Source organism: Sesamum indicum, linkage group LG1 (genome assembly GCF_026168435.1).
Source record: "Sesamum indicum cultivar Baizhima isolate 11 linkage group LG1, ASM2616843v1, whole genome shotgun sequence".
In the NCBI taxonomy this organism is placed as follows: domain Eukaryota; kingdom Viridiplantae; phylum Streptophyta; class Magnoliopsida; order Lamiales; family Pedaliaceae; genus Sesamum; species Sesamum indicum.
Genome location: NC_142657.1, coordinates 14,855,097 through 14,881,145, shown reverse-complemented (window position 1 = coordinate 14,881,145; position 26,049 = coordinate 14,855,097). Strand labels below are relative to the sequence as shown.

At 36.5% G+C, this 26,049-nt stretch overlaps 4 protein-coding genes across 7 annotated transcripts; 3 read left to right on the top strand and 1 right to left on the bottom strand.

Moving 5' to 3' along the window:
- Positions 1–594: 594 nt before the first annotated feature.
- On the top strand, positions 595–11,031 carry MGP3 (male gametophyte defective 3). Its single transcript, XM_088881009.1, has 19 exons — positions 595–1,665; positions 3,301–3,510; positions 3,704–3,831; positions 3,931–3,997; positions 4,162–4,220; positions 4,367–4,484; positions 4,670–4,783; positions 4,983–5,114; positions 5,193–5,609; positions 7,260–7,310; positions 7,740–7,810; positions 8,512–8,596; positions 8,752–8,904; positions 9,091–9,165; positions 9,258–9,347; positions 9,439–9,486; positions 9,585–9,699; positions 9,795–9,898; positions 10,224–11,031. The coding sequence occupies exons 1-19, from the start codon at positions 865–867 to the stop codon at positions 10,332–10,334; spliced, it is 2,949 nt and encodes a 982-aa protein (XP_088737135.1). The 5' UTR covers positions 595–864; the 3' UTR covers positions 10,335–11,031.
- A 3,157-nt stretch (positions 11,032–14,188) lies between these two features.
- LOC110011495 (Armadillo/beta-catenin-like repeat family protein) lies at positions 14,189–18,850 on the top strand. Of its 3 annotated transcripts, none has more exons than XM_088877598.1 (5): positions 14,189–14,323; positions 14,814–14,971; positions 15,306–16,472; positions 16,659–16,968; positions 17,050–18,850. In XM_088877598.1, exons 2-5 carry the CDS (start codon positions 14,936–14,938, stop codon positions 18,645–18,647), a joined length of 3,111 nt encoding a protein of 1,036 aa, XP_088733724.1. In that variant the 5' UTR covers positions 14,189–14,323; positions 14,814–14,935; the 3' UTR covers positions 18,648–18,850. The 3 variants fall into 3 exon arrangements, with proteins under 3 accessions (XP_088733724.1, XP_088733729.1, XP_088733723.1); XM_088877603.1 differs by lacking the exon at positions 14,189–14,323 and adding an exon at positions 14,537–14,747; XM_088877597.1 differs by lacking the exon at positions 14,189–14,323 and having other exon boundaries at positions 14,537–14,971.
- A 933-nt stretch (positions 18,851–19,783) lies between these two features.
- Positions 19,784–22,242, top strand: LOC105162270 (uncharacterized). The gene is made up of 5 exons (XM_088885931.1): positions 19,784–19,936; positions 20,301–20,932; positions 21,373–21,481; positions 21,555–21,875; positions 21,966–22,242. The coding sequence occupies exons 1-5, from the start codon at positions 19,784–19,786 to the stop codon at positions 22,026–22,028; spliced, it is 1,278 nt and encodes a 425-aa protein (XP_088742057.1). The 3' UTR covers positions 22,029–22,242.
- Positions 20,110–25,033, bottom strand: LOC105161777 (pentatricopeptide (PPR) repeat-containing protein). Of its 2 annotated transcripts, none has more exons than XM_011079592.3 (3): positions 22,622–25,033; positions 21,804–21,959; positions 20,110–21,097 (listed from the first exon to the last, which is right to left on the bottom strand). In XM_011079592.3, exon 1 carries the CDS (start codon positions 24,921–24,923, stop codon positions 22,692–22,694), a length of 2,232 nt encoding a protein of 743 aa, XP_011077894.1. In that variant the 5' UTR covers positions 24,924–25,033; the 3' UTR covers positions 20,110–21,097; positions 21,804–21,959; positions 22,622–22,691. The 2 variants fall into 2 exon arrangements, with proteins under 2 accessions (XP_011077894.1, XP_088742056.1); XM_088885930.1 differs by lacking the exon at positions 20,110–21,097 and adding an exon at positions 21,536–21,671.
- Between the last annotated feature and the right edge of the window lie 1,016 nt (positions 25,034–26,049).

The window sequence follows — 26,049 nt, the reverse complement described above, 5'->3', positions numbered from 1 at the left end:
TTAATAAATATTGTTGGGTTAACTTTTTTAGACTTATTTTTAACTTTTGAAATAAAAAATTACTGACTGAGGATTTTTTATTATATTTTCATATTAGATAGATTTTATAAAATTTATTCATATTTTTTATTTTGTTTAACTACTAAAAAAAGAGATTGTTTATTTTAAATTAAGTAATATATTATTATTATGTTCACAAGATTTCAAAGTTTTTATTATTCACATAAGATAATTAAATATCAGCATAAAATATAAAAAAATATTTTTTTCATGTAGAAAATTACTAATACGATACTTTTATGAATTTAAAGGACTAAAATGACAAAATCAAATTTATTGATCATTTTACTCTCCAAAAATACAAATCTGGCCACATTTTTGCCGAAAAATTGTAAGAGGAACCAAATTGAAATAAAAATTAAAGTTTAAGGATGCTAAAATTAAAAAAATAAACTTAAGGGACTAAAGTGATTCTAAAGGAAAATTTAAGAGATCAAATATAATATTTACCTTAATTATATATATATATATATATATTATATTCACCTTCTTCACTTTTTTTTTTCCATCAAATATTCAGAAAATCAAAATGCCAAAACATGACTAGGTTTTTAGCAGGGGTTTAGGCGGCCACAGGAACAGCCTCTCTGGTTCGCTGTCCTCCTCTCCCTCCCTCTACAAACCCTTACTTTGCTTTTCTCTTCTTCAATTCTTTGCTTCCCAAAATTCATTTCTCTATTCAGAATTGTGAGCTTCAGATGCCTTGAGACCATCTCTCTCTTCCTCTTCCGCATTCAAATTGAGTAATTATCTCATTTCGTCATTGTCGTTTGTTCAGCAACCAATTAGTACTTCGCTTGAAATATGTGGAGAAATTTGTCGAGACAATCCTATTTGAGAAAGTTAAAGTTTTTGACAGAATCCCATCCATCCCTCAATGCCTTCTCAGCTGTAAGATCTCCCCAGGATTCGTTATTTGTTGAAAAGGCTACACCTTTTCAGCCTCAGAGCCATGTAAATACTCGCAACTTTGGTTCGGGATTTTCTCAAGATTTGATCTTTTGGCGGAAGTGTGATATGAGCCGTCTTAAATATGCAAGCTCTTGTGACCCTTTTGGATTTTTTGGCAATACAAGGGGTTATGCAACTGCAGCTGAGGCTTTCGTGTCCACCTCCGAGGAGGAGGTTGACGAAATTCAAGAATTGATAGAAGAGGTTAACAAAGAAATGAAGGTGAAAAGCTTGGATATCACGGAGAACAAGCAGCCAAAGATGGTGGGAGGAATGGGGTTAGGGAAGTACAATAGCCTTAGAAGGAGACAAATAAAGATGGAGACTGAGGCATGGGAAGAGGCTGCAAGAGAGTACCAAGAGCTTTTAGTAGACATGTGTGAGCAAAAATTGGCCCCTAATTTGCCTTACATTAAGTCATTGTTCTTAGGGTGGTTTGAACCATTGAAAGATGCCATTGCTGCTGAGCAGGATTTGTGCAAAGAAGGAAAAAACCGTGGTGCATATGCACCCTATTTTGATCAATTGCCTGCAGATATGATGGCAGTAATTACGATGCATAAGTTGATGGGATTGTTGATGACTGGAGGATGGAACGGCAGTGCTAGAGTTGTCCAAGCTGCATGTCATATTGGTGAAGCAATCGAACATGAGGTTGGTTTGTAGATGGCACACTATAATTTCATTTTAACATTTGTTTTCTTCAGACGAGTTTTGAATTCTAATGATTGCTCTAGTCTTTCACTATTGTCATTCATGTGCTCCTTTTTTCCTTCAGTAATGTATTGTTGCTGTTTGTTTAGTATTTGAGTACAAGTATGATGTGAACTTGTAACCTAGAATGCTAGATGCCTGATATAGTCATAGATATTTTTGTTTGTCCTAATAAACTATTACAGAGAAATGAGAATACTATTCTAGATGAGCTGTAATACCTGTATTGAACATATGATGCATGTAATATCCAATACTTTTTAGAATTAGTATAACTAGTAGGAAGAAATATATGTTGTTCCCACCACTTTTGGGTTGCCATTACCTGTCTACCTGTGAACAGGTAATGGCTATAATATCTATGCCTTTTCGGATGTTTCCTAAGTTTGTATTCAGTGACTAAGTTGTAGAGTTTGAGCTTTAGAAAAATCTGAGCCTTGTTCTTCTTGTTTTTGGATTTCTGGGTTTTATAGATTCTTTATATCTATCTAGAGTAGGGCTACTTCATTATAGTCTCTTATAACCTAGTTGTTTTATACTTTGAAAAATTTATTGCTCTCCTGAATTGTTAAAATTTCCTTTAACCCTTGCCATATCCTTTTCTCGAAGCAACTTCCCTCCCTTTTGCTTTTCTGAATATATATATAAGTAAGACAGAAAAAGATAATGATGTACATATGCTGTATTTCTTAAGACCATCTCTAGTGCACTTAGCAGTTTTCTTCTTGGTGTGTCTATATGTGAATGGTTGGAAACTAACTGCATCACTCTGCCAAAGGGAATAATGAGATCATGAATGCAGACCAGAAATGAAACTATTAGGTCGATATCATTGCTATGGTGATGTTGGCCCTTATTGAGAAATTGGTGGATCCCTCTTATTCTAACATTGGACATTAGCAACCTTGTTGGGAATTATTAGTAAAATCCCCGTGCTTGCACATCGTAGACCATCAATTAATTGGTTGTTCTGTAATCTGTGTCTCGCTGTTAGTTCTTCCTGTCTTATCTAGCTATGAATTTTGAAGTCCCGCTTAGATTTTCTAATTTTCATGGGGCTAATTGCAGTCTCAATATTTATTTTGATTAAGGATTAGAGGAAAGAAGTGGTCTAATATGTCTATGTTATGAGTTCTACGGGCTTTGGAGGGATGGAAAGATTCAGATTTAATCATTTCCCTAGAAAAGTTATTATCTAGCATTCTTCTTGGTGGTTCTCATAGGGAATTCCTGACATAAGTCCTCATTGTTCATGCTCGATCTTTGTTCTCTAGGTGTAGCTGGATTATTCAAATTGACTTTTCCAGACATTTCTTTACCATGTATTTTTTAAGAAAACAAGTAGTCATTCTTTTTCGAGTTCAACTGGAAGTGAGGTTTCTTGAACCGTGTGTGCTTGTAAAGATGCACCAGCTTCACCATTAGTATTTCCTCCTATAGGGATTGCCACTCTCCTTAATTCAATTGTCTGCAGAAGTGGGAGAAAATGGAAGTTTAGATTGTCGTCTTGTCCCTTTGTAATTTTTACTTGATATGTCTAAGAGTTCAAGGATTACTGTTTCTATTGTTGAACAGGTCCGGATACATAAATTTTTAGAGAATTGCAAGAGGAAAAATGCTTTAAATAGAACTTCTGAAGAAGGTCCTGATCCTGAGGCAAAGGAACAAGAAAGATTAAGCAAAAAGGTCAAGATGTTGATGAAGAAACAAAAATTACACCAAGTTAGGAAAATAGTGAGGCAACAAGATGATTTGAAGCCCTGGGGCCAGGATGCTCAAGTGAAGGTAGTTGGCATAAAACCTCTCTCTCTCTCTCTCTCTGTGTCTGTGTAAAAACATGCACATGCACAATCACATATATATATATGTATGTATATCAGTGTAGAGTGTGTATCTGTTTGTGTCTGCAACCAAATATGGTGATTCAGACTTCTTGCCTTGAATGAGAACTGAAGTTCACTCATGTTGTATTTGATAGGTTGGCTGCCGTTTAATTCAGATATTGACACAAACAGCCTACATACAACCTCCAGTTGATCAGATGGATGATGCACCACCTGATATTCGACCTGCATTTGTGCACACACTCAAATCTGTAGAAACAGTGTGAGTACAACTGTATGTTCTCTAAGTTACCATCCCCTGATCACCTTGTCTTTCAAAATTTTCACTGCTTGAATTATTTTTGCGGCTGATTTTGTACAGGAAAGGCACCAGGAGATATGGGGTAATTGAGTGCGACCCTCTAGTTTGCAAAGGCCTGGAAAAAACTGTAAGCATAACTCCTTTCCAAGCTTCTTTTTGGTTTGCAATTGCTACGACTATGATACATTCACTAAAATATGCTATAGCATTTCTGTCGCTGGAACTTTTTATAGATGATATACGCCCATGTTCGGATTATTAGAATATGATATACTTATTCTGTCTATACAGGCGAGGCACATGGTGATTCCATATATGCCAATGTTGGTTCCTCCATTGAACTGGACGGGGTATTGTATTCTTGGTTTCCCTAGACACAAAGTTTCACATTTAAGATTTTTTTACTAGTGATGTCCTTAGCACACGGCAATACCACAAGTTAAGAACAAAAGCTTATTCTGCACCTAGATTGCTTAAGCCTGTATAATATTGGTAGGTACGAAAGAGGTGCTTATTTGTTTCTGCCATCATATATGATGCGTACACATGGAGCAAAACAACAAAGGGACGCTGTTAAAAGAGCTCCGAAACTGCAGTTAGAACCTATTTTCCAGGTTAACCAATTCTTTACTTTCCGAGATCAATGTTCCCTAATGATCTTCTTTGTTATTATTTGGATTCAATAATATGATAGGTCATGATTTATCTGTATAATTGTTGTGACTGCTGCAAAACTCAATATAACGTATTGCTATCTGCTATTACCACATCTTTTACTAATCTTCATTCTCTTATCCAGGCACTCAATACTCTTGGTAATACTAAGTGGAGGGTGAATAAAAGAGTACTAAGTATTGTAGACAGAATCTGGGCTAATGGAGGCCGTCTTGCCGATCTGGTTGACCGTGAAGATGTAAGTGGCATTTGCGTGAAAATTAAGACTTCCATAGGCATCACATTTTTTTTTTGTTTTAGGATCTGAATCCATTTGTTATTAAGGATTACTCATTTGCTTTTTGGCTTATGAATCTTAGTGTCAAACTTAAACCCCAGAAAAATGTTTCCTGTTGCTTAAGCTCTTCTATTTCCTCTCAAATTTGATGTCCGTTCAGGTGCCTTTGCCAGAGGAACCAGATACCGAAGATGAAGCCGAAATAAAAAAATGGAAGTGGAAAGTCAAAGCTGTGAAAAAGGAGAACAGTGAAAGGCATTCACAGCGGTGTGATACAGAACTGAAACTTGCTGTAAGAAGCTCCTTCATTCAGTTTAGTTGGCACTTGAGATAGTTATTACATATTAATATTTTGTATTTGATAGAGTAGGTGGCCAGAAAAATGAAGGATGAAGATGGATTTTACTACCCTCACAATTTAGATTTTCGGGGGCGTGCATATCCAATGCACCCATATTTGAATCACCTTGGCTCTGACCTCTGTCGAGGAATCCTAGAGTTTGCCGAAGGTCGCCCACTTGGCAAGTCAGGCTTACGCTGGTTAAAGATACATTTAGCTAATGTGTATGGTGGTGGCGTTGACAAATTATCGTATGAAGGTCGAGTTTCATTTACTGAAAACCATCTGGGGGATATCTTTGATTCTGCAGATCGGCCTCTTGAAGGGAGGCGATGGTGGTTAGGGGCAGAGGATCCTTTCCAGTGCCTGGCCACTTGCATCAACCTATCTGAAGCATTAAGAAGTCCATGTCCGGAGAGTACAGTCTCCCACATGCCTGTACACCAGGTTAGGTCATTGATTTTTCCTTTGCACTGAGTCTCAAGCATGTCTAACTAAATGCTGGAACGCTCCTTTTCATTTTAGTTCTTCCCCTTTATTATTGTTATACCGATCTATGATTGGAATGTTAAGTCGCTTTAATCAATTGGAATAATTACATTGGCTTCTGCTAAGGTTTGATTTGATCTAATTATACGTAGATCTCTAAGGTTTGAAAAATTGCATTTATCTCGCCTGTCACTAGCGGTAACTAAAAAACCTAATAGTCTTGATACATTGACTGTTTTGCCCTTCATTATAAATTGTACAAACCTCCCCTGAGGTATACTCGAAATACAGGCACTTTTCCTAAGGTTTGTCATATTGCAATTGCTCCCTTCAGAGTTTTTCTACTTTATAATTAGATCCCAAAAATTAATATTTATCAAATAAAATGATAAAATATTTGAATATTTAAAGGCATTTTTATCATAAGCAAAACTATATTTTTTTATTCAAATTTTAAGTCCAGACCACAACATTATATTTAGACTTAAATTTTAACTTGGGCCATTATGTTTTCTTCTTCTAAATCGTCAGTTGCATATATTCTATTTTGTTGTTAAAGTAAGAGAATTAAAGGAAACTTCTAAAAATAATATTTTAGATAAACAGTTAAGTTATTTATTTCATATGAATACTGTAACCATGTGGCCAAACTCATTAATTTTTCAAAATGACAAGATAGGGGTATCAAAATTAAAATATAAGTGATTTGTGCATTGGATTGATAAATGCTAAAATTTTCGATTGAAGTAATATACAAACACTTATTAACATGATAGCATACGATCTTGTAAAATCCTATCACAAATTACAAACATTACATTTTTAAGATAAGTGAATTATAAATAGATAAATTTCAAATGAGTAATAAACATTGTCAAACTCTTAGAGATATTTTTATAAATTTTAACTAACAATTAGTTAAATTTTTTGTTTGTTAAAATAGATGTTGATGGCATCATAAAAGGTGAAAATTATATATAGGTTGATAATAAGTATTATTGAATGTGTTTTAATTTTAGAAACTTTTCGGGATGTATACGCATTTAGGTCAAACTTTAAGGGGGTGGGTGGTTGTGTATTTATCGAACAGTTGACTTAGTCGATTTAAGGGTAAAATCGTATTTTCGCTCAATTTTGATGCTGACAGAAGTAAACTCTGTTAATATCATTAATGGTTAGGTCTGTTTGTTAAATGATAAGGGTACTGATGCAATTTTCAGAAAATGTGTAATCAGACCAAACCTTAGGGTACGGTGTTGTATTATCCCTAATCAATTTATTGGTCAATCCAAAATTTCAAATATACCAAATAGTTTCAGCTATGATTTTCTATTAAAGTATTTATTTCAAAATTTTCAGTTAATAAGCTACATGTTTATCTTCTCTTGCTGGTGTGTTTTCTATTGAATTGTACCTTATGCACAAGGTGGCACACAGTCAAATTTTCAGCTGTGGCCAGTACTTCAACACTTCTCTGTTAGATGATAATTTTTGTTGCACCTGATTTCTTTTTATTACCTGCATTCTGCCTGTGTAACGTTTTTAGCTGTTAATTTAAATTGTTAAAGCTGGACCTAAATATTTTGCTTGCTATTTTCAATTTTCAAGGATGGCTCATGTAATGGCTTGCAACACTATGCTGCTCTTGGGCGAGACAAGGTAATGAACTCCATCACTTTCTTGACCATGATACCTGTGGATAATGAAAGTCTCCCAGTTATTTAGTTTAGGGGAAGATAAAATTGGATGGCCCGAACCAGGAACTAGCCTACATTTGTTGAAAGATATCGTGTGTGAGCGTTGGATGCTTTGCCGACGCTTGAAACCCAACCCAGGCGGACATATATATTTTGACAGTTTTAAGCAGCAGGGTGGCTAGCCTTCCATTAATTATTTCCCATTAGTATTACCTTATTCCTAAGTGATATATAATTCATTTTCCCTTGACTTTCTGAGATTTTGTTGAAATTTAATGTCTTTTATTCTGTATATAACGGCTCTACGAGCATTATGCTAAAATGCCCACTCTATATTAACTCGGTATGAGTTCCTTGTTTTTGATGCAATGTTATTATAATGTTTATTCAGCTTGGAGCAGCTGCAGTCAACCTTGTTGCAGGAGATAAACCAGCAGATGTTTACTCGGGAATTGCTGCTAGGTAAGCTTTGATGCCGTGATGAATAATTTCCTTTTCTCTGTTGTCATTATATCACCCAACAACGTGCTCCTATTGCCCACCCCTGCCGGACCAGTCAAAAACTAATTAATAACTGAGTTAAAAACCAAACAATTTACTTGGTAATAGAGAAAATGCAGTACCAAATTTCAATTACAAGCAATTTTGAGAACTTAGGTCAATGGTAACTCTACTCAGGGTGCATTGGGTCATAGGTGGCTCAGATACCATGATGCATATTTCCCTTTTCTCTTTTGTGGTTATGTTACCTAACACCATCCTCCTATTGGTGCCGCATGGTGGCAATCAAAAACTAAATAAATAACTAAATCAAATACCAAAACAAAATGCTTGGTCAAAGCAAATGCATCATTACAATATAAATGTCAATAACAAACAAGTTCAAGAAGTTAGGCCAAGGCCCAAGGGTGAGTTGGTTTCTGATCAGGTCATAGTTCTGTTGTTATAGTTCAGAGAATAACATGCTGCGTTGTATTTCTTCTTGTTAACATATCATGTAAGAGGATTTTCCTGGATGAATTGTGGTTTGCAATCACTGAGAAGAGTGACAGTTGTTATGGATTGTACTCAATAACAAATATTATACGTGGGTTTGATTTATTATAACAATCGAATCAAGCTGTCAAAATCTGGATTTATACATTAGATTGTCTTCAACGCAGAGTTCTTGATATAATGAAGAGGGATGCTGCTAAAGACCCTGCAACTGATCCCAACGTCATGCGTGCTAGGCTGTTAATCAACCAGGTTTCGTTGTTTTTCATGCCCTTATCACACATATTACATCATGACTGATAAATGCGTTTTTCCCCTTCAAATGGCTAGTGCAGCCTTATTATGTTGGAAGGCCAGTGCATTGACAGTAACAACAATTGTTTGAATCTATTCTTAATTTGGTGCAGGTGGATAGAAAATTAGTCAAGCAAACAGTGATGACATCAGTATATGGTGTCACTTATATTGGTGCCCGTGATCAAATCAAGAGGAGGTTAAAGGAGCGCGGTGCTATTGATGATGATACAGAAGTGTTTGCGTGCGCTTGCTACGCTGCGAAAGTTAGTACTTCCTGCTTTATCTTTTACCAAGTTTCTTTTCCATATGAAAATATAGTTTAGAACTTGGTGTTTCAAATGCCATAGATTCCTTCAACTGTTGTTGAAATTCATGGGTCAGTTCTTCTCTCCAATGTATTCAAGTTGCAACTTAGCATGGTTTGAGCTAATTGCCTTTGAACTCAACAGACAACCTTGACTGCCTTGGGAGAAATGTTCGAGGCTGCACGTAGCATAATGAGTTGGTTGGGAGACTGTGCAAAGGTTTGTTTGGGCATTTCCCTCTAGCACCATGTCTTCCTCCTCCTGATTATTCAATTAGGTCTTTGATTTTGTTGCCTTGCATTACACTGCAGATTATAGCCACAGAGAATCAACCAGTACGTTGGACAACACCATTGGGGCTCCCTGTTGTCCAGCCTTACCGCAAATTAGGAAGGCACATGGTAATTTGACATCCGTTTAATTCGGCCTGTTCTTTTGACATCAACCTCGACGACTACTATATTAATACAATTTGGTATTGTATGGATGCAGATTAAGACTTCTCTTCAGGTTTTGACTCTTCAACGTGAAACTGACAAGGTACGTCTCGTTATAGCTTCCCTGTCAGGAAAGTTATCGTAAGTGTGATAGCATAAGATTATCCTTCTTACTTGCTATCTATTGCATGATCATTAAAGGTGTTAGCTAAGCGGCAGAGAACAGCCTTCCCTCCAAATTTTGTGCACTCTCTTGATGGTTCGCATATGATGATGACTGCCATTGCCTGCTCGGAGGCAGGCTTAAGTTTTGCAGGTTTTGTAATAAATTATACTATGATTTTTCTGCTAGTGATTATTCTAAAATACCACTGCATAAGTCTAATAACTCCCACCATGATTTGATTCCAGGTGTGCATGATTCATATTGGACTCATGCATGTGATGTGGACAAAATGAACATGATTCTCAGAGAAAAGTTTGTTGAACTCTACGAGGCACCAATTTTGGAGAATGTAAGCTCTTTTAACTACCATATCTGATTTTCAACTCATATAAAAATGTCATATCCTCTGCACTGGTGCACTTCGACTCATGCCCTACTTTTAGCAATAAAATGTCATTTCTTGACGACATTACTTGTTTCATCCAAATTAAAAATCATATCCAGTTTGCCTCCCTGTAAATAGTTGGGTTTATTTAAGCTAAAAGTGCTGCGAAACCATCAGCTTTACTAGTTTCTGCACTCAGTGGCCATTTATGTAATATTCTGTGCAAGACTTGTTCGAGTCCTGAAAGGAAAAATTGTTAAGATTACTAATTGTTTCTATTCGTTCACAGTTGTTGGAGGGTTTCCAAAAGTCCTTCCCCAACCTAAACTTCCCTCCATTGCCAGAACGAGGAGATTTTGACCTGAGGGAAGTTCTGGAGTCGACCTATTTTTTCAACTAGTTGAAGAGATGTTACATCATTCTTTCTGGATTTCTGATTATTAACCTTGTCGTGGCGACTCAAGATTCTTAAATTCTTGCTGCTCCTACCAATCATTGCGTAAAAGAGCAACAGGAGAACGCCATCTTGGAGACTGAGCTGCCCATCCTGGGGTCCGTTTTCTATACATTCACACAGTAGCTTTAACCATAAGATGCTGAAGATTTGAGTAATGTTCTTCAATGACACAACAATTATAGCCAACACCATGGTCCAAAAATTTATGCTAACTGAGCATAAATTAGTAGTATCCCATGCAGCAGTATTCTCAGTGATTTGAAGTGGGTATAGCAGGGAGGAATCCAAGCTTGCTTTGTACATGTGGATTGTTCGAGTCGGGTTCAGCAAAATAATATGTAGATATGTATCAGATTTGTCCGAGGCACAATAGAATCATAGATGCCAAGAATGAGATTATAACAGCTGTAGATCACACTTGGAAGATAAAGCCAAGCCCACATATCCTTACTGTATCAGTTATATAGATTAACCTTTAGATGTTCTCAAGGAAACATTCCAGGCAATTGTTCTCATCAGAGTCTGTACGAATAAAGAAAGAGGTTACTGCTGGTCACTTCAGTAGGCAACCGTATTTTGTTTACATGGAAAGTTGTAGTTGGAACATACTATGAATCCATGAATTAGAGCTTTCATTGAATTACCTTTATTGCTGTAATTTCTCTTGGATGCTGATTTAGCTGTCTTTGTCCTATGTTTTCTTTTCTTTTCATTTTTTTTTATTGATATATATTTGCTAATGACAAAATTAATACAAGTAATAAAAAGAATACCCAGTTTTCTTGAAGAAGGTGCAGATGTCTCTGCTCACAGCCACCACAGTTGCAAATACAGCTAAACATGAAACCAGCCAAGATCTTGCCCATCTTTGAGGCCACGCCATTTGTATCATCAGATATGTGAATAACTATTACTCAACCGTTTATGCCAGGGTGGGATACTGGGAAAATCCATAACTGGAAGGATCTTCTCATATGATGATCTTGGCAAAGAAAATTAGCAATGAAGAAGGATATTACCTGCATACAACAATTATAGCAGGAAAGAGGAATCCAAGAGAAACTGCTGTCATTGCTCCAATAAACTGAGTCACGTAGCAAACGTTGGTAGCAAAATGTTCACAGGAGGCGGTAGCAGAAATGAGACCGAAAGTGATGAATGCAGATCGAATGTGGCTAAAGAACGGAGGTTATCTAAGTTGAGGCGAAGCGTGTGGTATGTAATTGGAAGAATGAGCATGAGGTGGAGCATGCAGGTGACTCGAACAACACCATTTAGCTGGGAACTAAAAGGGATGTCCAATTGAGTGTTGAAGTTGGACAGGACATCATCAACAGTTGAATTACCAAACAGAAGCAAGCTTGACATGATGTAATTGGTGGAGCACAGACACAACGAAGCTCTCACGGCTGAATTTATCAGTGAAGGATCTTGAATCTATTGTCAATGCTGTGAACTGCAGGGGAAAATAGTTTAGTTAAACAAAATGTTTGGTCATAGTTTGGCAAACTATCAACACGTCGATAGCACTAAATTATGTTAGTGGAGAACTTTATTACCATTAAAATGGCAGACATATGATGTCACCAGAACAGGGACAGCAGGGAAGAGTACTCAGATTAAATTCATATCAGTAATATCAGGCAATAGAATGGGCGTCGAAACAGTTCCACTCGACCACTTAAAGACATCAATTCCAGCGGTAATGAAAATAACATGAACTGCCGGACTGATTGCCACTTTTGAGGTGTGTCTCAAAGAATCTGCAGTAACAGATTGCGAAACCAGTGAGCAATAAAGATCAGACAGCAATAACAAGCAGTCCAGGAAATGATCAGAAGTTGCAGTCTAAACTATTAACTTTTCACATATTCATCATTTCAACAAAACTATCAAGGGCTGATGTGCCTGGAAACCAAGAAAAGAATACCTTGGTCCAATGCGCGGGAAAAAACTGTTCTTGCATTCACAGGCCAGAAATAAATTCTGTTCTGGAGAACTCCAGGCCCGAATGCTTATTCACTAAAAATTAAACTTTTCCCCATTGTAATTTAGTAAAAAGATTATATTTGTCAATTACTTAAATATAGTTTTGAAGTTGGATAAATTCCATATTGCTCCCAACTCAATTAAGGCTTTGTATGAGATTGATTTATTTATACAATGGAACTTCAACATAATTTTAGTTTGAACTTGAACTCGATTTGATGTCAGGCTTACACTTCAATTTTAAAAAGTGACAAATCAAGTTCCAACAAATTTTATCAATCAATTTCAATTGAGCATCGAATAATTTGATTTGTTTTTCACCCTTAACCAAAAACCACAAATAACATAATACATATTATGTGCAAGAAAGTGAATTTACAAAATGTAAGAATTGATTATCGACTATGGAATAATTTGACGTATCGATATATGCAAAATGGTATGGTTGCTCTCTTAGAGTAGTACCATGAAAGAATGGAATAAATTCAAGGGTGAATTACAACGATCTCTCTGATGTTTGACGTAATTATGGACGCTCCATTGTTATTTCTAAAATTACAATTACCCCCTTCAGGTTAATGATCGCCTAACAAATAACTCATTCAGATAAATAATTGATGAAAATGCCCTTATGCAAATTAAAATGCCATTAGGACCTTAATGTAAGTATTGTAATGCGAGATAGAGTTCATTGTTATTTTAATATTGACTGTAGGGTGAACTTATAATAGTTTTTTTATTAGCTGAAATGAATAGTGATTGTAATTGTACAAAATTTTATTTAGAATTCATTGCGTCTCATAATCAAAATAATACGGTGCTTATATCATTGTTACAAACATTGACATGTACGGTTGCATTTTTTGTTAGCTTTTAGAACAAACTAAAAATTACTAATAACATAGTGTATTAAGGTCTTGATTGGTTTAAATCAACAAAACACCCACTATAAAATATATCCAAAAAAACAACCCAAATTTGTCCCCTCTTTCACAAAAACCCAAATTGCAAACCACGAATCTTAAAATGAAATTACGATTTCATGAAAATATTTTGAAATATTGGGCAAACAATTATTTTACGAAATAATGTAACACAAAACACTCATTCAACATTCTTAAACAAAGAAAAAACCCAAATTTGACTGTTTGGGTCTCAAAGCAAACAAAAAAATGTGACTTTTATTTTAAAAACACATAAGTCCTTGAATGAACTAAAACACTATAAAATCAAGAAAAACCGATGGGTGGAGTATGAGAGAAAAGCATATGCATCATTTTCTTCGATGAAAGACGTCAAACTTCACTTCTTGAGCCTTCAAACACCTTCTTCACATCAAAAATACAAGAACTGAACATAATGACACTTGAAAAAAATGGATTTGAAGAGATTTAGGGGGTTTGGTTGGAGAGAGACTTGTAGAAAACTGAGGTTTATTGCAAATAGAAATGAAAAGGTGCGCGAGAGGATACTAAAAGGTTTTCTTTACATTAAGGGACAATAATGTAATTTTGCTTAGTTTATTTTTTACAGTCTTTTTGGAAAAACTAAAATAAAATAGACAATTTCAGACCTATGATTAAAAATTACAAATCTCAGTGAGTATTTGTAATTTTCAAAAAAACAAAAAAATATTCATAATTATGACAAACGGTGGTTGTAATTCACTCTAAATTGAAATTTCACTCCATACTAAGTAATTACAAGGTAATGGAAAGGCAACAATGATTGGCAATCCCTTAATGATATAATAATCTCTGCTGACCAGTGGATGCAACCATGTTAACCACTCCCTTAAGGCAATAACCATAGCAGCTCTACTATTATGCAATCTGGGATAAAAAAAAAAAAAACATGTCTTAATACGACATTTTTCCTCATCAACAAGCATCAAGAAGTGGTGAATTGGTCATCATCCTGCAAGCACTGAAAACAACCCGTTTGTAAGTCAACTTAAGCTAATGGTAGATAAGTTGAGGTAAACAAAATCCAAAGATTCATTCAACAATCTTGGAGTTGTTAATTTACTTAACTTTCCGTTCCAATCAATGATGAAGTGTGATTGGTACTGATATTATTAACTTCCGAGAAGATGCATAACACCACTCGATTTTCACGAGGTTTTCAATGCCTAAGGCTCAAGCTAAAGAGACATTTAAAATTTGGCTGAATTTGAATAAAGGGTTTAAGTTAATGTTTGATCTAATTGAAAATAACACAGTAGAGGTTGATGCAATAAGGTTGGAAAATGACACTAAGTCTTGATTATTTTCTGATAACTATTCATTTAGGACATGAGTAGTCTCTTGGAGCTGACTTAGTCCATCTGCAGACATCCTGTTTACAAAAATAATGAAGAGAATTTCAGTTAGTATCATGAAAAGAAATATATTTAGCATGCTGTAGTTTTCTAACAAACCGCGTTTTCAACAGGTAAATGGTGCCTGGAGAGCAATTTTAGAAACTGGTTCAAGGATCAACAGTTGAAATTTTTCCACTTGAAGAGAAATGAAGCAGCAAAAGTGATCTTGTTGGGTAGAGGTTCTTGTACTGCTATGAATATGTCTGGCAGTAGCTCCGACTGGTCGCAGGTATGGACTAATCCTCAGTTTCTACTAGTGAGAATCGGTTTTTCTAACATTCTACCAATAGTTTTTCCTAAATTCCTGCAAACTTTGTCGTTAAAACGACCATAGGGATATTTGAGTTTCATGTGATCATGCTGAGTTTTGTCTTTGGACTATCTTCTGATAACTTCAGAGGTATTACTACATAATGACTGTAATGACTAATGAGTAAGACTATCATCGAAGACTACCAAAAATCTTCCACTGTTGTATCACAATGTTTTAAGGATCTTTAAGGTTATTGATTTGCTTTGGGTATTTGTGCCTGTAATAAATTTGAAATTTCAACTTGGTTCAGCTCAGGGATGACCGGAATCCAGTAAGCAGTCTTGTTGAGTCTTTGTTAGCAGGGATATCAGAGATCATAAATTCAGTTGTATGTATACAAGTAGAGAAGGAGACTTTCACTGAAATTGGTTGCTATTTTTACCGAGCGTCTGCAATCATAATGGAGCTGCATATAAACTGGAATACTCCAACGAGCACAGTTGAGATGTTGCAATCTATGTGCAGAAGAGTGGACATGGCTAAAAGCTTCACTATGAAACTAGAGAAGAATACGCAGAAAATACAATATTCTGAGGTCAGAAATATAGTGCAGCAACTTGAAGAAACAGTAAAAAGCATAGGGGAAAATCTTAGCCTGATACCGTTATCAGTGTACAAGGACCAAGAATATGCAGAAAAGGCAGCTAAGTCTCTCTCAAAGGACATGAAGGACGTCTCCTTTGCTGTCAGCCAGTCTCGAAAATTAGAGTCGAAAGAGAAACTGGCCTCAAAGGAGGCATCGAGAGAAGAAAGAAAACAAATTGAAACAGATCTTTATTCTGTCAACGTCGATGTTTCTGCTGAGAATCTATGGTCATCGGATGAAACCAAATCCTATCTGACTGATATCCCAGAAAGACCGAGGATCCTCAACAAACATGACTCCAAGAGTTTGAGTGCTGGATCCTCATTGACAGCATTGCCACAGTTGGCTCAGTATATGGAGCCATTATATGAGACATTCTTTTGTCCTCTGACGAAAAGGATTATGGATGATCCAGTAACAGTGGAAAGTGGAGTAACATACGAGAGAACAGCAATTACTGAATGGTTTGACAAATTTGCAGATCCAGAGGAAATTGTCTGCCAGAAATCAGGGCAGAAGCTGAAGAGCAGAATTTTGAGCACCAATGTGGCTCTGAAAGCAACGATCGATGAGTGGAAGGAAAGAAATGAAGCTGCAAGAATTAAGGTGGCCCGAGCAGCTCTTTCATTGGCCAGTACAGAAAACATGGTTCTTGAAGCGATTGATGATCTGAGAAACGTCTGCAAGAATAAGCCTTACAATAAGGTACAGGTTCGCAGCATAGGAATGATCCCGTTGCTTACCAACTTTCTGGACTACAGAAGCAGAAATGTAAGATATGTTACAATGGAACTATTGAGACAATTGGCTGAAGATGATGAAGAGGGCAAGGTAAATCACTTAAATTTTTAGCTCTAAACATTTCTTGACTTAAACCACTACAACCCATCTAAGATCCTTCATTTGTTAAAACACCAACTTGAATAATCTAACTTCACAAGCTTCAAGGCTTTCAATTGATTCATATTCTGTGATCTTTTCAAGAAACATATTTAGTCGGACATTTAATCTATACAGGAGATTATTGCCAAGACAGTAGATATTTCAACAATGATAAAGATGCTGTCAAGTAGTCACAAACCTGTTAGACATGCATCCGCGTTACTCCTGCTAGACCTCTCAAGATCCCAATTTTTCTGTCATAAAATTGGGACAGTAGCCGGAGGCATTCTGATGCTGATCACAGTCAAATACAGACACTCCTTAGATGCTTTTACTTCAGAAAAAGCTGACCAGATCTTAAGGAACTTAGAGAGAGTTGCTGATAACATCAAGCTTATGGCAGAAAATGGATATTGGGAACCATTGTTAACTCATCTGGTTGAAGGTAATATCAAAATTTTCAGTTGAGAATTTAGGTAAAAGTTGTCACTAACTACAATACATAATGCAAAAGTGAAATGAACAGGTAGTGAAGAGATGAGAATGGAGATGGCAAGCTATCTTGGGGAAATCGTTCTTGGACCCGATAGCAAGACTTATGTGGCTGAGAGGGCTTCTCCAGCTTTGATCCAAATGGTGCACAGTGGAGGTTCTTTGAGCAGAAACGCAGCATTCAAAGCCTTAAAACAGATATCTTCTTACCAACCCAATGCGAAGATACTTGTCGAAGCTGGCATATTGCAGATCATGGTTGAGGAGATGTTTACACAAACAAGTCATAACGAACCAATGAATTCAAAGAACGAGGCAGCTACAATACTAGCTAATATACTCGAGTCTGGGCTGGAGGTAGAGAATTTCCAAGTCAACACACACGGCCACACCATGGCTTCAGACTACGTGGTATACAACATTGTTACAAGAATCAAGAACTCAACCCCAGATGACTTAAACATCAATCTCATCCGTATCTTGCTATGCTTGATTAAGTTCCCTAAAGGATCAGGTACTGTTGTTTCAGTGGTCAAGGAGACAGAAGCCAGCTACTATTTGATCGAACTGATAAATATCCCGAACGAAGAACTTGGGGTTGCATCAATAAAGCTACTTATCACACTCTCAGCCTTCATAGGACATACATTATCTGACAGACTATGCAAAACAAAAGGGCAACCCGAGAGTCTAATCCAGAATCCGACAGAAATTACAAGAATTACAGAAAAGCATGCAGTTTCAGCCAATTTCCTGGCAAAGCTTCCCCATCAGAACCTGACACTCAACCTAGCTTTGATCAACAGTAACACTATTCCAACAGTCATAAGAAGTATAAGTCAGATTCAGATGACTGGTACAAGATCAAGCAGGCATGCAAGCTCTTATTTTGAAGGCTTGGTGGGCATTCTGGTCCGATTAACAGCGACATTGTACGATCATCAAATATTGTTCACTGCAAGAAACTATAATTTCGTTTCAGTTTTAACAGAACTGTTAACAAGATCATTCACCGACGAGGTTCAGAAGTTGTCTGCGATAGGGCTGGAGAATCTGTCGAAACAATCTATCAGTCTATCAAGGCCTCCACGAAGGAAGAAAACCAAAATCCTAAAACTCTTCTTTTTCCGAAAATGCATATCAATCAAATTGTCGAAAGATGAAACATTCTTGTTTTGCCCCATCCATGGAGGGGTCTGTTCTTCACAGGACACATTCTGCTTGCTCGATGCGCAGGCAGTGGAGAGGCTGCTAGTTTGCTTAGACCATGAGAATGTGGAGGTAATCGAGGCAGCTTTATCGGCTCTGTCCACGTTGTTGGATGACAAAGTTAATGTGGACAAGAGCATCAGTTTGTTGTCTGAAAAACATGCTATCCGGCATGTATTGAATGCAGTAAAAGAGCACAAGGAAGAAGCCCTGTGGCAGAAAGCATTTTGGATGATAGAGAGGTTCTTGATGAAAGGCGGGGATGAATCTGCTTCAAATATATCGAGCGACAAGCTGTTTCCAGCTACATTGGTCAGTGCATTCCACCACGGGGATGATTCCACCAGGAGAATGGCAGAAAGAATTCTAAGGCATTTGAACAAAATGCCAGATCTATCAAGCACCCTGACCTTTACCAAGTAAAACCTCTTAAAGAACTTCTGCTGTTAATGAATTAGCATTGTGAAAAAATATCAACTTTCCTTCCCCTATGCAGTGCAAGGCTTTGAGCTCCTACACATACTCTAGTAACTTGTAAGAATTTGCTTTCTCCAGAAACATCTGTATTTGGGTGTGAATTTCATTAGAAATGTTCTTCATAAATCTTTGTTTGCAAATTTGTTCTATGGCTAGTGTCGTGTCTGACAGCCGTGTATAGCTAGAAATCTGCTTCTGTCCAGAATTTGCTGCATCATCAGCTACTTTGCCCATATCTAATGCATAAAAATTACACAGACTTGTTGAGACAGAACTTGGACAAGCATGTATGCAAGTTTTGTTCAATTAAATTGCATTTGATTTGGTGTACACTTCACCATTATAACATAGGTGCACTTCTTATAACAAAACCTTGAAACCGGGAAAGTTTAAAAATTACATTGTCGATTCTCTTCAATAAACTATGCAATAAATAACAGAAAAATGAACCAAAAAATGATGGGGTTCGACCGCCAAGCCTGCAAGAATCTTCTACGGAGAGGCTTGCAAAATTGGATAAATTCTTACCACTTATTATGAAGCTTAAATAAGAAAAACAGGGCTAAGGGTCATCGTTGCAGGCGGATACAGTTTTTATTTAGGAAGTATGTAACCGCTGTCCATAGCTTTTGTACTTTAGCTTGGAGCTTGGAATAAGTGTAAACAAAGATATATTATTATCTCATCAAAACAATTAAGCGATTAAGATAATATTTATTTAGTAGAGCTTACCTCATGAATAGCTATTTCACACCAAATGGCTCTATATTAAGATTAAATAAGGTTTCTTTTCGGTAAGCATCACCATACATACGACACCGAAAAGTACCTACTTTCATGCAACAAGGCAAAATCAAAATCATCCTTTGTTGATAACTTAAAACCATAGTGACTGAGACAAACTTTAGACAAATTATTCAATCATTGACATTACCGGATGGGAAGCATTTACTTCTCAGACCTCTATATTAAATGTTCAGGTGGATGTTGTCTTCTATACATCATAATTAACTGAGGTTTATCCAATTCAACCAAGCAGCATACAGAAAGGTGATCCGTTGAACTCTTCTCAGTACAAGAGGATGGCGTCTTTCTCAATAGAAGATTTTGTTGGGAATGGATCTCTCAGAGAATTGTTACCAAAGCTGTTAGATGAAGGATGGGATGATGTACCAACATTGAAGATAATGAATTCAGAAGACATGGATGAGATCGGCCTGACACGCCAGCAGAAGGTTGGTTTTCCTGTCAAATTCTTTCTCAAGGTTACTTCCAGAAAGAAAGTAATATAATGGCTATGATCATCATCATCAAGTTTTTATAAGTTAAGTTTCAGTAATCACCTTCGGTTTTAATAGTCATCCACACAACCGGGAGAAGATTCTATTCTGCCCAAACAAAAGGAACGTTGCTTAAAAAAGTTCATCTAACTAGTTTATCAATTTGTTCCAAGCTTTGCACCTTTGCTGGTACAATGTTTTCACAGAAAATGTTACAGTAATGAACAATCTGTCCCATTTCGGTTCTCTCTACATCTGCAAAATTAAATATGCCATGAGTAAGCGTAATGTCTGAGCACTTTTTCTTTTCCTGTTCAAGGATGCACTTGAAATTAGGTCATATCTGCATGATCGTGCATTGATGCAATATGGAGATCTGCTAGAGGCCTCAGGGAAAGGTTTGCCTGAGCTTCTTAGCTTGAGTACTCCAGATCTTTCGTCTCAGTATGGAATGAAAAGAGGCCATATTGCTCGTTTCATGGACAGAACCACTACATGTGCTGCAGATCCTTTGCCAGCATTATATACCGTCCCAACAAGAAGGCGAAACAACTTGGCCTCCAGAAATAGCAGCATATATAGGAGTCCAAACTCGTCTGCTAATTCCAGAAAACTTCAGAGTATGACAAGATATTCAGGGAGAAGTAGCCCACAGTCTGATTTTTCTCTAGAACAATCCTTAGCAAGTTTCAAGATTAAAGATGGATACGTCTTTAAGGGAGTTGTAGCAGCAATGCCAGCAGAACCTAGAGCATGTGGTTGTGTACAACCTCCCCCCATAGTTGAGAATGTCGCTCCTTATTCAGCTATTGAGAATGTCTCCATTCAGAAACTAACTCCAGAATATAAGATTGGAATGGAACGACTGATTAAGAATAAGACACCTCCAATGAAGGCTTCAGAGTTATGGCGAGAGAAACCAGCTATACTTGTTTGCATCCGTCGACCGGGGTATGAATTTTTGAACATACTGCATTACCTTTTCTTGTTAACTGTATTCCATTAGATCAAGCCTTTCATGCTCGGAAAACACTTGAGTCTCTGCTTGCTTATTTATTTTGACCCCAATTCAAATGTGAGGAGACTAGTTACAGCCATGGCCACCATAAGTTCCAACTATAACAGAATAATAGAAACTAAGCAAACAATGAAAGCATAAAGCTAAAGATATATTAAATCTAGAGAAAACTCGGTGCTTTCTGGGGTCTTGTTCCAGGGGAAAAAAAGAACCACAATTGCAAACGATGTATTAGAAACAGAGTTGTACCTTAACCTATTGAGAAACTTTAAGAGAGACGGTGCCATCAAAATGATAAACGATTAGCCTTTTATCATGTAAGAATGAATATCCTATGAAAATGATCTGGACTATATCCATATTATGCAACCAGGTGCATCATGTGCAGAGCTGAAGCTCATCAACTGTACTCCAAGAAACCTATATTTGATGCTCTAGGAATTCAACTATTTGCAGTTCTTCATGAGCACATAGAATCAGAGGTAAAATTTTCACTTGGATTATTATCCATGGCAAATGGCAAAAGGCTGCTCAATGATACAGATCTAACTTCAGGTAAAAGACTTCTGGCCGAGGTACTGGGGTGGTGTTGTGCTCTTTGATGGTCGCCAGGAATTTTTTAAGGCCCTTGGTGGAGGGAAACTACTGAAAGACAAGTTCATATCTGGATTCCTACTCAATCCAAGAGCAATTGCAAATTACAAGCGAGCAAAGGCCATTGGAGTAGAACAAAATTTTAAGGGTGAAGGTGAGATCAAGGGTGGACTCTTCATTGTTGGTAGAGGAAAAAGTGGGATTGCTTACCAGTTCATTGAGAGGAACTTTGGCGACTGGGCACCACATGCTGAGGTCATAGAGATCTGCAACCGCATTCAGGTAGTTGCCTTTAAACCTTTTAGCCCATTAGCATAATTCCTGGTCCTGCCCAAAGATTCATCATCATGAGCTCCATTTCATTTTCTGCAGAACCCACAACAGAACCAGTTAGAGTCGACTAAATCATCAATTCAAGAAGAATATGAAAAATGACTCAATTTTCAGGAGTACAATTTGGCTTTTGCCAGCATACCAGTCCTTAATATGACTTTCTATCCCATGATCTCCAAGTTTTAATACCATTATTTGTAATTTGCTTGTAGTTATGATAATCCTCTATCGGGCGGAATTCTTTTACGTTGAATCAATGTATTTGTTCTTTCTATTGTATTAGATTATTCGAGCACAGTAGAGATTTATTACAGAAGTTCATTGTACTGCATAACATGAGTATCCCTGGCATGCAAGAAACATTTTTATGATCACCAGTGAAAAATGAAAAATAAAAGAAAAGGTCAAGTAAAGACTTATATGTTGTATTCCATCTACACCCAATCAAAACTGAGTATGGGATATGCCCTCTGAATTTGCGTATAATATTATGAAATAGTAATGAGAATTAGAGAAAGAACAAGAATATATTGCCAGCTGTTTACAAGCTTGGAAATTCCCCCTGTTGGTTTCTGCAAATATTACAGGGAGATTCATTTCGCTCGAAAGATAAATTATTCTTCCAAGCAAAATGAATTGAACATAGCAGAATACTGACTCATATTCTCATTTCCCAAATGTATGTAATATCTCACCGTTAGGTCAGCATCATGGTGCATTTGGTGGCTCCAGACGCTGACACCTTTTATCACACTGTTAAGAGCCCTACCAAAAGTCTCCACAAGAACAAATTCCATGGTTAAATAAATGGAAACGTACAGCATCTCTGACAAGAATTTCTCTCTGGGTGATCTTTGAAATGATTTTTGTTGCATTATGGCAATCATCACATACGCGAAGGTTTTTAACCACTTTTATGGGTAGTCCAGGAGGAATAAAGATCAAGCCAAATGCAATAGCAAGTTTTTCACTGTGATGGTTCAGCATCTTTAGTTTCTCCGACTCCTCAACATCATGCAGAACAGATTTCATGTCAGGCACATATCCTTCCTCTATCATTCTACAGTTCAACTTTTCTAACTCTTCATATATCTGATTGGAGTATAGGCTTGACTTGTCATCAGCAGTGAAAATGTGTACTTTGTTCTTATACTTAATCCAACTACATCCTGGCTCCTTTCTGACACCCTTATGTCTCATTCCTCTTCTTAATTGAGCTACCTCATCCCATTTGCCTTTCGCAGCATACATGCTTGCAAGCAACACATGGCCAGCAGAGTTTTGCGGGTCTAATTCCAGAAGAGATTCTGCAGCCCATTTTCCTATTTCCATATTACCACGAGTTCTACATGAGCTCAGCAGTGTGGCCCAACCAATTGTATCAGGAAGGTAAGGCATTTTTAGTATGAAGTTCTTTGCTTCTTCCAACCGTCCAGCTCGGCTGAATAGATCAATCATGCAAGTGTAGTGATCAAGAACTGGCCTAATTCCATATTTATCCACCATTAATGCAAAATACTGACGGCCTTTCTCAACAAACCCAGCCCTACTGCACGCAGAAAGAACCCCAACAAAAGTAACTCCATCGGGTTGAAGACCATAAGCCAACATTTCCTCAAATAAATTAATTGTTTCATTAGCCTTTCCAAACTGGGCATAGCCTGAAACTAATGCAGTCCAAGACACTTCATCCTTCAGTTTAATTTCATTGAACAATCGGTGGGACTCTTCGATGTTCCCACATTTACTATACAGGGTTACAAGTGCATTGGAGACAGTAATAAAGGAAATCAATCCTGACACCAATGCTTGACCATGAAATTGAGCTCCCTCTTCCAAGCTGGCTAGATTTGCGCAGGAGCTTATCACGCTACCTAAAGTGAAATAATCTGGATCAACTCCATTTCTCTGCATCTCACAAAAAATCCGAACAGCTTCCTCGCTGTACCCATTCTGACCATAACCTACTAACATGGCAGTCCAAGAAACAATGTTTTTGTATCTCATCTTCCTAAAAACTGTCTCTGCATTCTTGATGTCTCTACACTTCGAGTACATATCAAGAAGTGCACTGGCTACAAAAACATTATCCATATGATCTGTTCTTGTAATATATGCATGAATCTGCTTCCCTTCCTTTGATGCCAAAAGGCCTCCACAAGCAGTCAAAATGCTTCCAAAAGTAAATTGATCCATATTCAATCCCTTGGACCTCATGTCTCGAAATAAATCTAGTGCTTCTTGGTTCATTCCATTCTGCGTTAGCCCAGTAATCATTGTAGTCCAAGAAATTGAATCCTTCTCAGTCATACACCCAAACAAACCGTATGAATCTTCCACCATCCCACACCTCAAGAAACCCATAAGCATCGTATTGTACATAACCAAATTTCTCTCAGGCAACTCATCAAACACTCGTTTTGCCTCACTTATGAGACCACATTTTGCATACATATCTACTAAAGGACTCCCAACGAAAACATACGACTCGAAACCGCATTTCACTATTTGCCCATGAATAACCCCACCAAATTCTACCCAACCCTTTTTTGATAGCATTATAATTACTGTAGAAAGCGTTATTCTGTTTAAATTCTCCAACCCATGTCTTAGCATCAATTTGTAAGCCTCTAAAGCCTTCTCACTCAACCCACACTTCACAAACCCCGAAATAACCAAGTTCCAGGAAACCCCATCTTTATTTGGGATCAAATTAAATATCTCTTGCATCTTCGTAACATCCCCTTGTTCCGAGTAAGCAGAGAGTATGGTGTTCCACGAGAAAAGGTTCGGTCTGCGCATTTCATCGAACACCCTGCGTGCGAATGTCATGTTGTTAAGCTTGTAGTAACCCTTGATAAGATTGTTTAGCAAGAACGTTTCCGGTTCGGCCAGGCTTCTGATAATGTGTGCGTGGAGTTGTTTCGCTTGCTTCAAATTCTGGCTTTCGCAGCATCGTTTCAGTAATGCACAATAGTAATTGGAAATGATGGACATACCGTTGTCCGAAGGTTGTCTTGGCGGGAAGAGTGCAGTTCCTCTCGCAAACAAAACCGGAGTTGCCACTCTTTTTTAGGTTTTTTTTTCATATTTTTATTTCTCTTATAACTCCCCACTCTCCCACTATCTTTTATATTTACTTCCTCCTTTTTTCTTTTTATGCATCTCTTATTAACAATATTTTATTATAAATTTATTATCAATTTGTATATACTTTATTAAATGATAAATATCTTTAAAATATTTTATTTTAAATAGTACTATAAAATTTACACACACATAGTGTGTGCCACAACTACTAATTTAATATAACTAGTTAACTATACATAGAATCTCCGCCGGTTCAATAAATTATATTCAGTATTTTTAACACTTATTTAAATAGAACCCTTCAAAGTTAAAATTCATTGAATTTGATTATATTAGTAAAAAAGAAATGAAAATACATCTAATTAATTTATTATTGACTTATTAAAAGTCAAATAAATATTTTCTAATCAAACTATTCTTATAAGGATAAAGATATATCTCCATGCATTAGCATATGAAAACGTGTAAAGGTAGTTTGGGTAGAAAAAAATTTGTTGGACCTACAATAAGTCTGTAATAAGCCAATCATAGGGTAAATATGAATTTTTTCATTCAATCTTTTTTAGTACCAGAAAATTTGATGAATTTAACTAACAGAAATTTTTTTTTGTTGGACGAAAATAAACATTAAAAGTACTAAATATAATTTCTCAAACCATGTAGAATTTAAATATAATTTCACCAAGCCTCATAAAAGAGTGGTGTAATTTTTCCTTATTTTTATTTTAGGTTATTTTATTAATTTCAGTTTTTTTTATTTTTATATTGATTTTTGTTTTAAAGTAAAAATATATTTATAATAAAATACATTTACACCCTTAATATTAAGTTCAACGATACAAAATTATTATATTTTAAAAAATTATAGATACACTTTAAGAGGAAATGTTAATTTTAAATGGAGGGCATTTGTGTATTTTTTTTATCAATAAATAAAAAATACACTTATAATTACAAATTATAAGTTAAAAAATGTACTTATAATTTTACAAATATATATATATATATATATTTGTATATTTAATTCTAATTC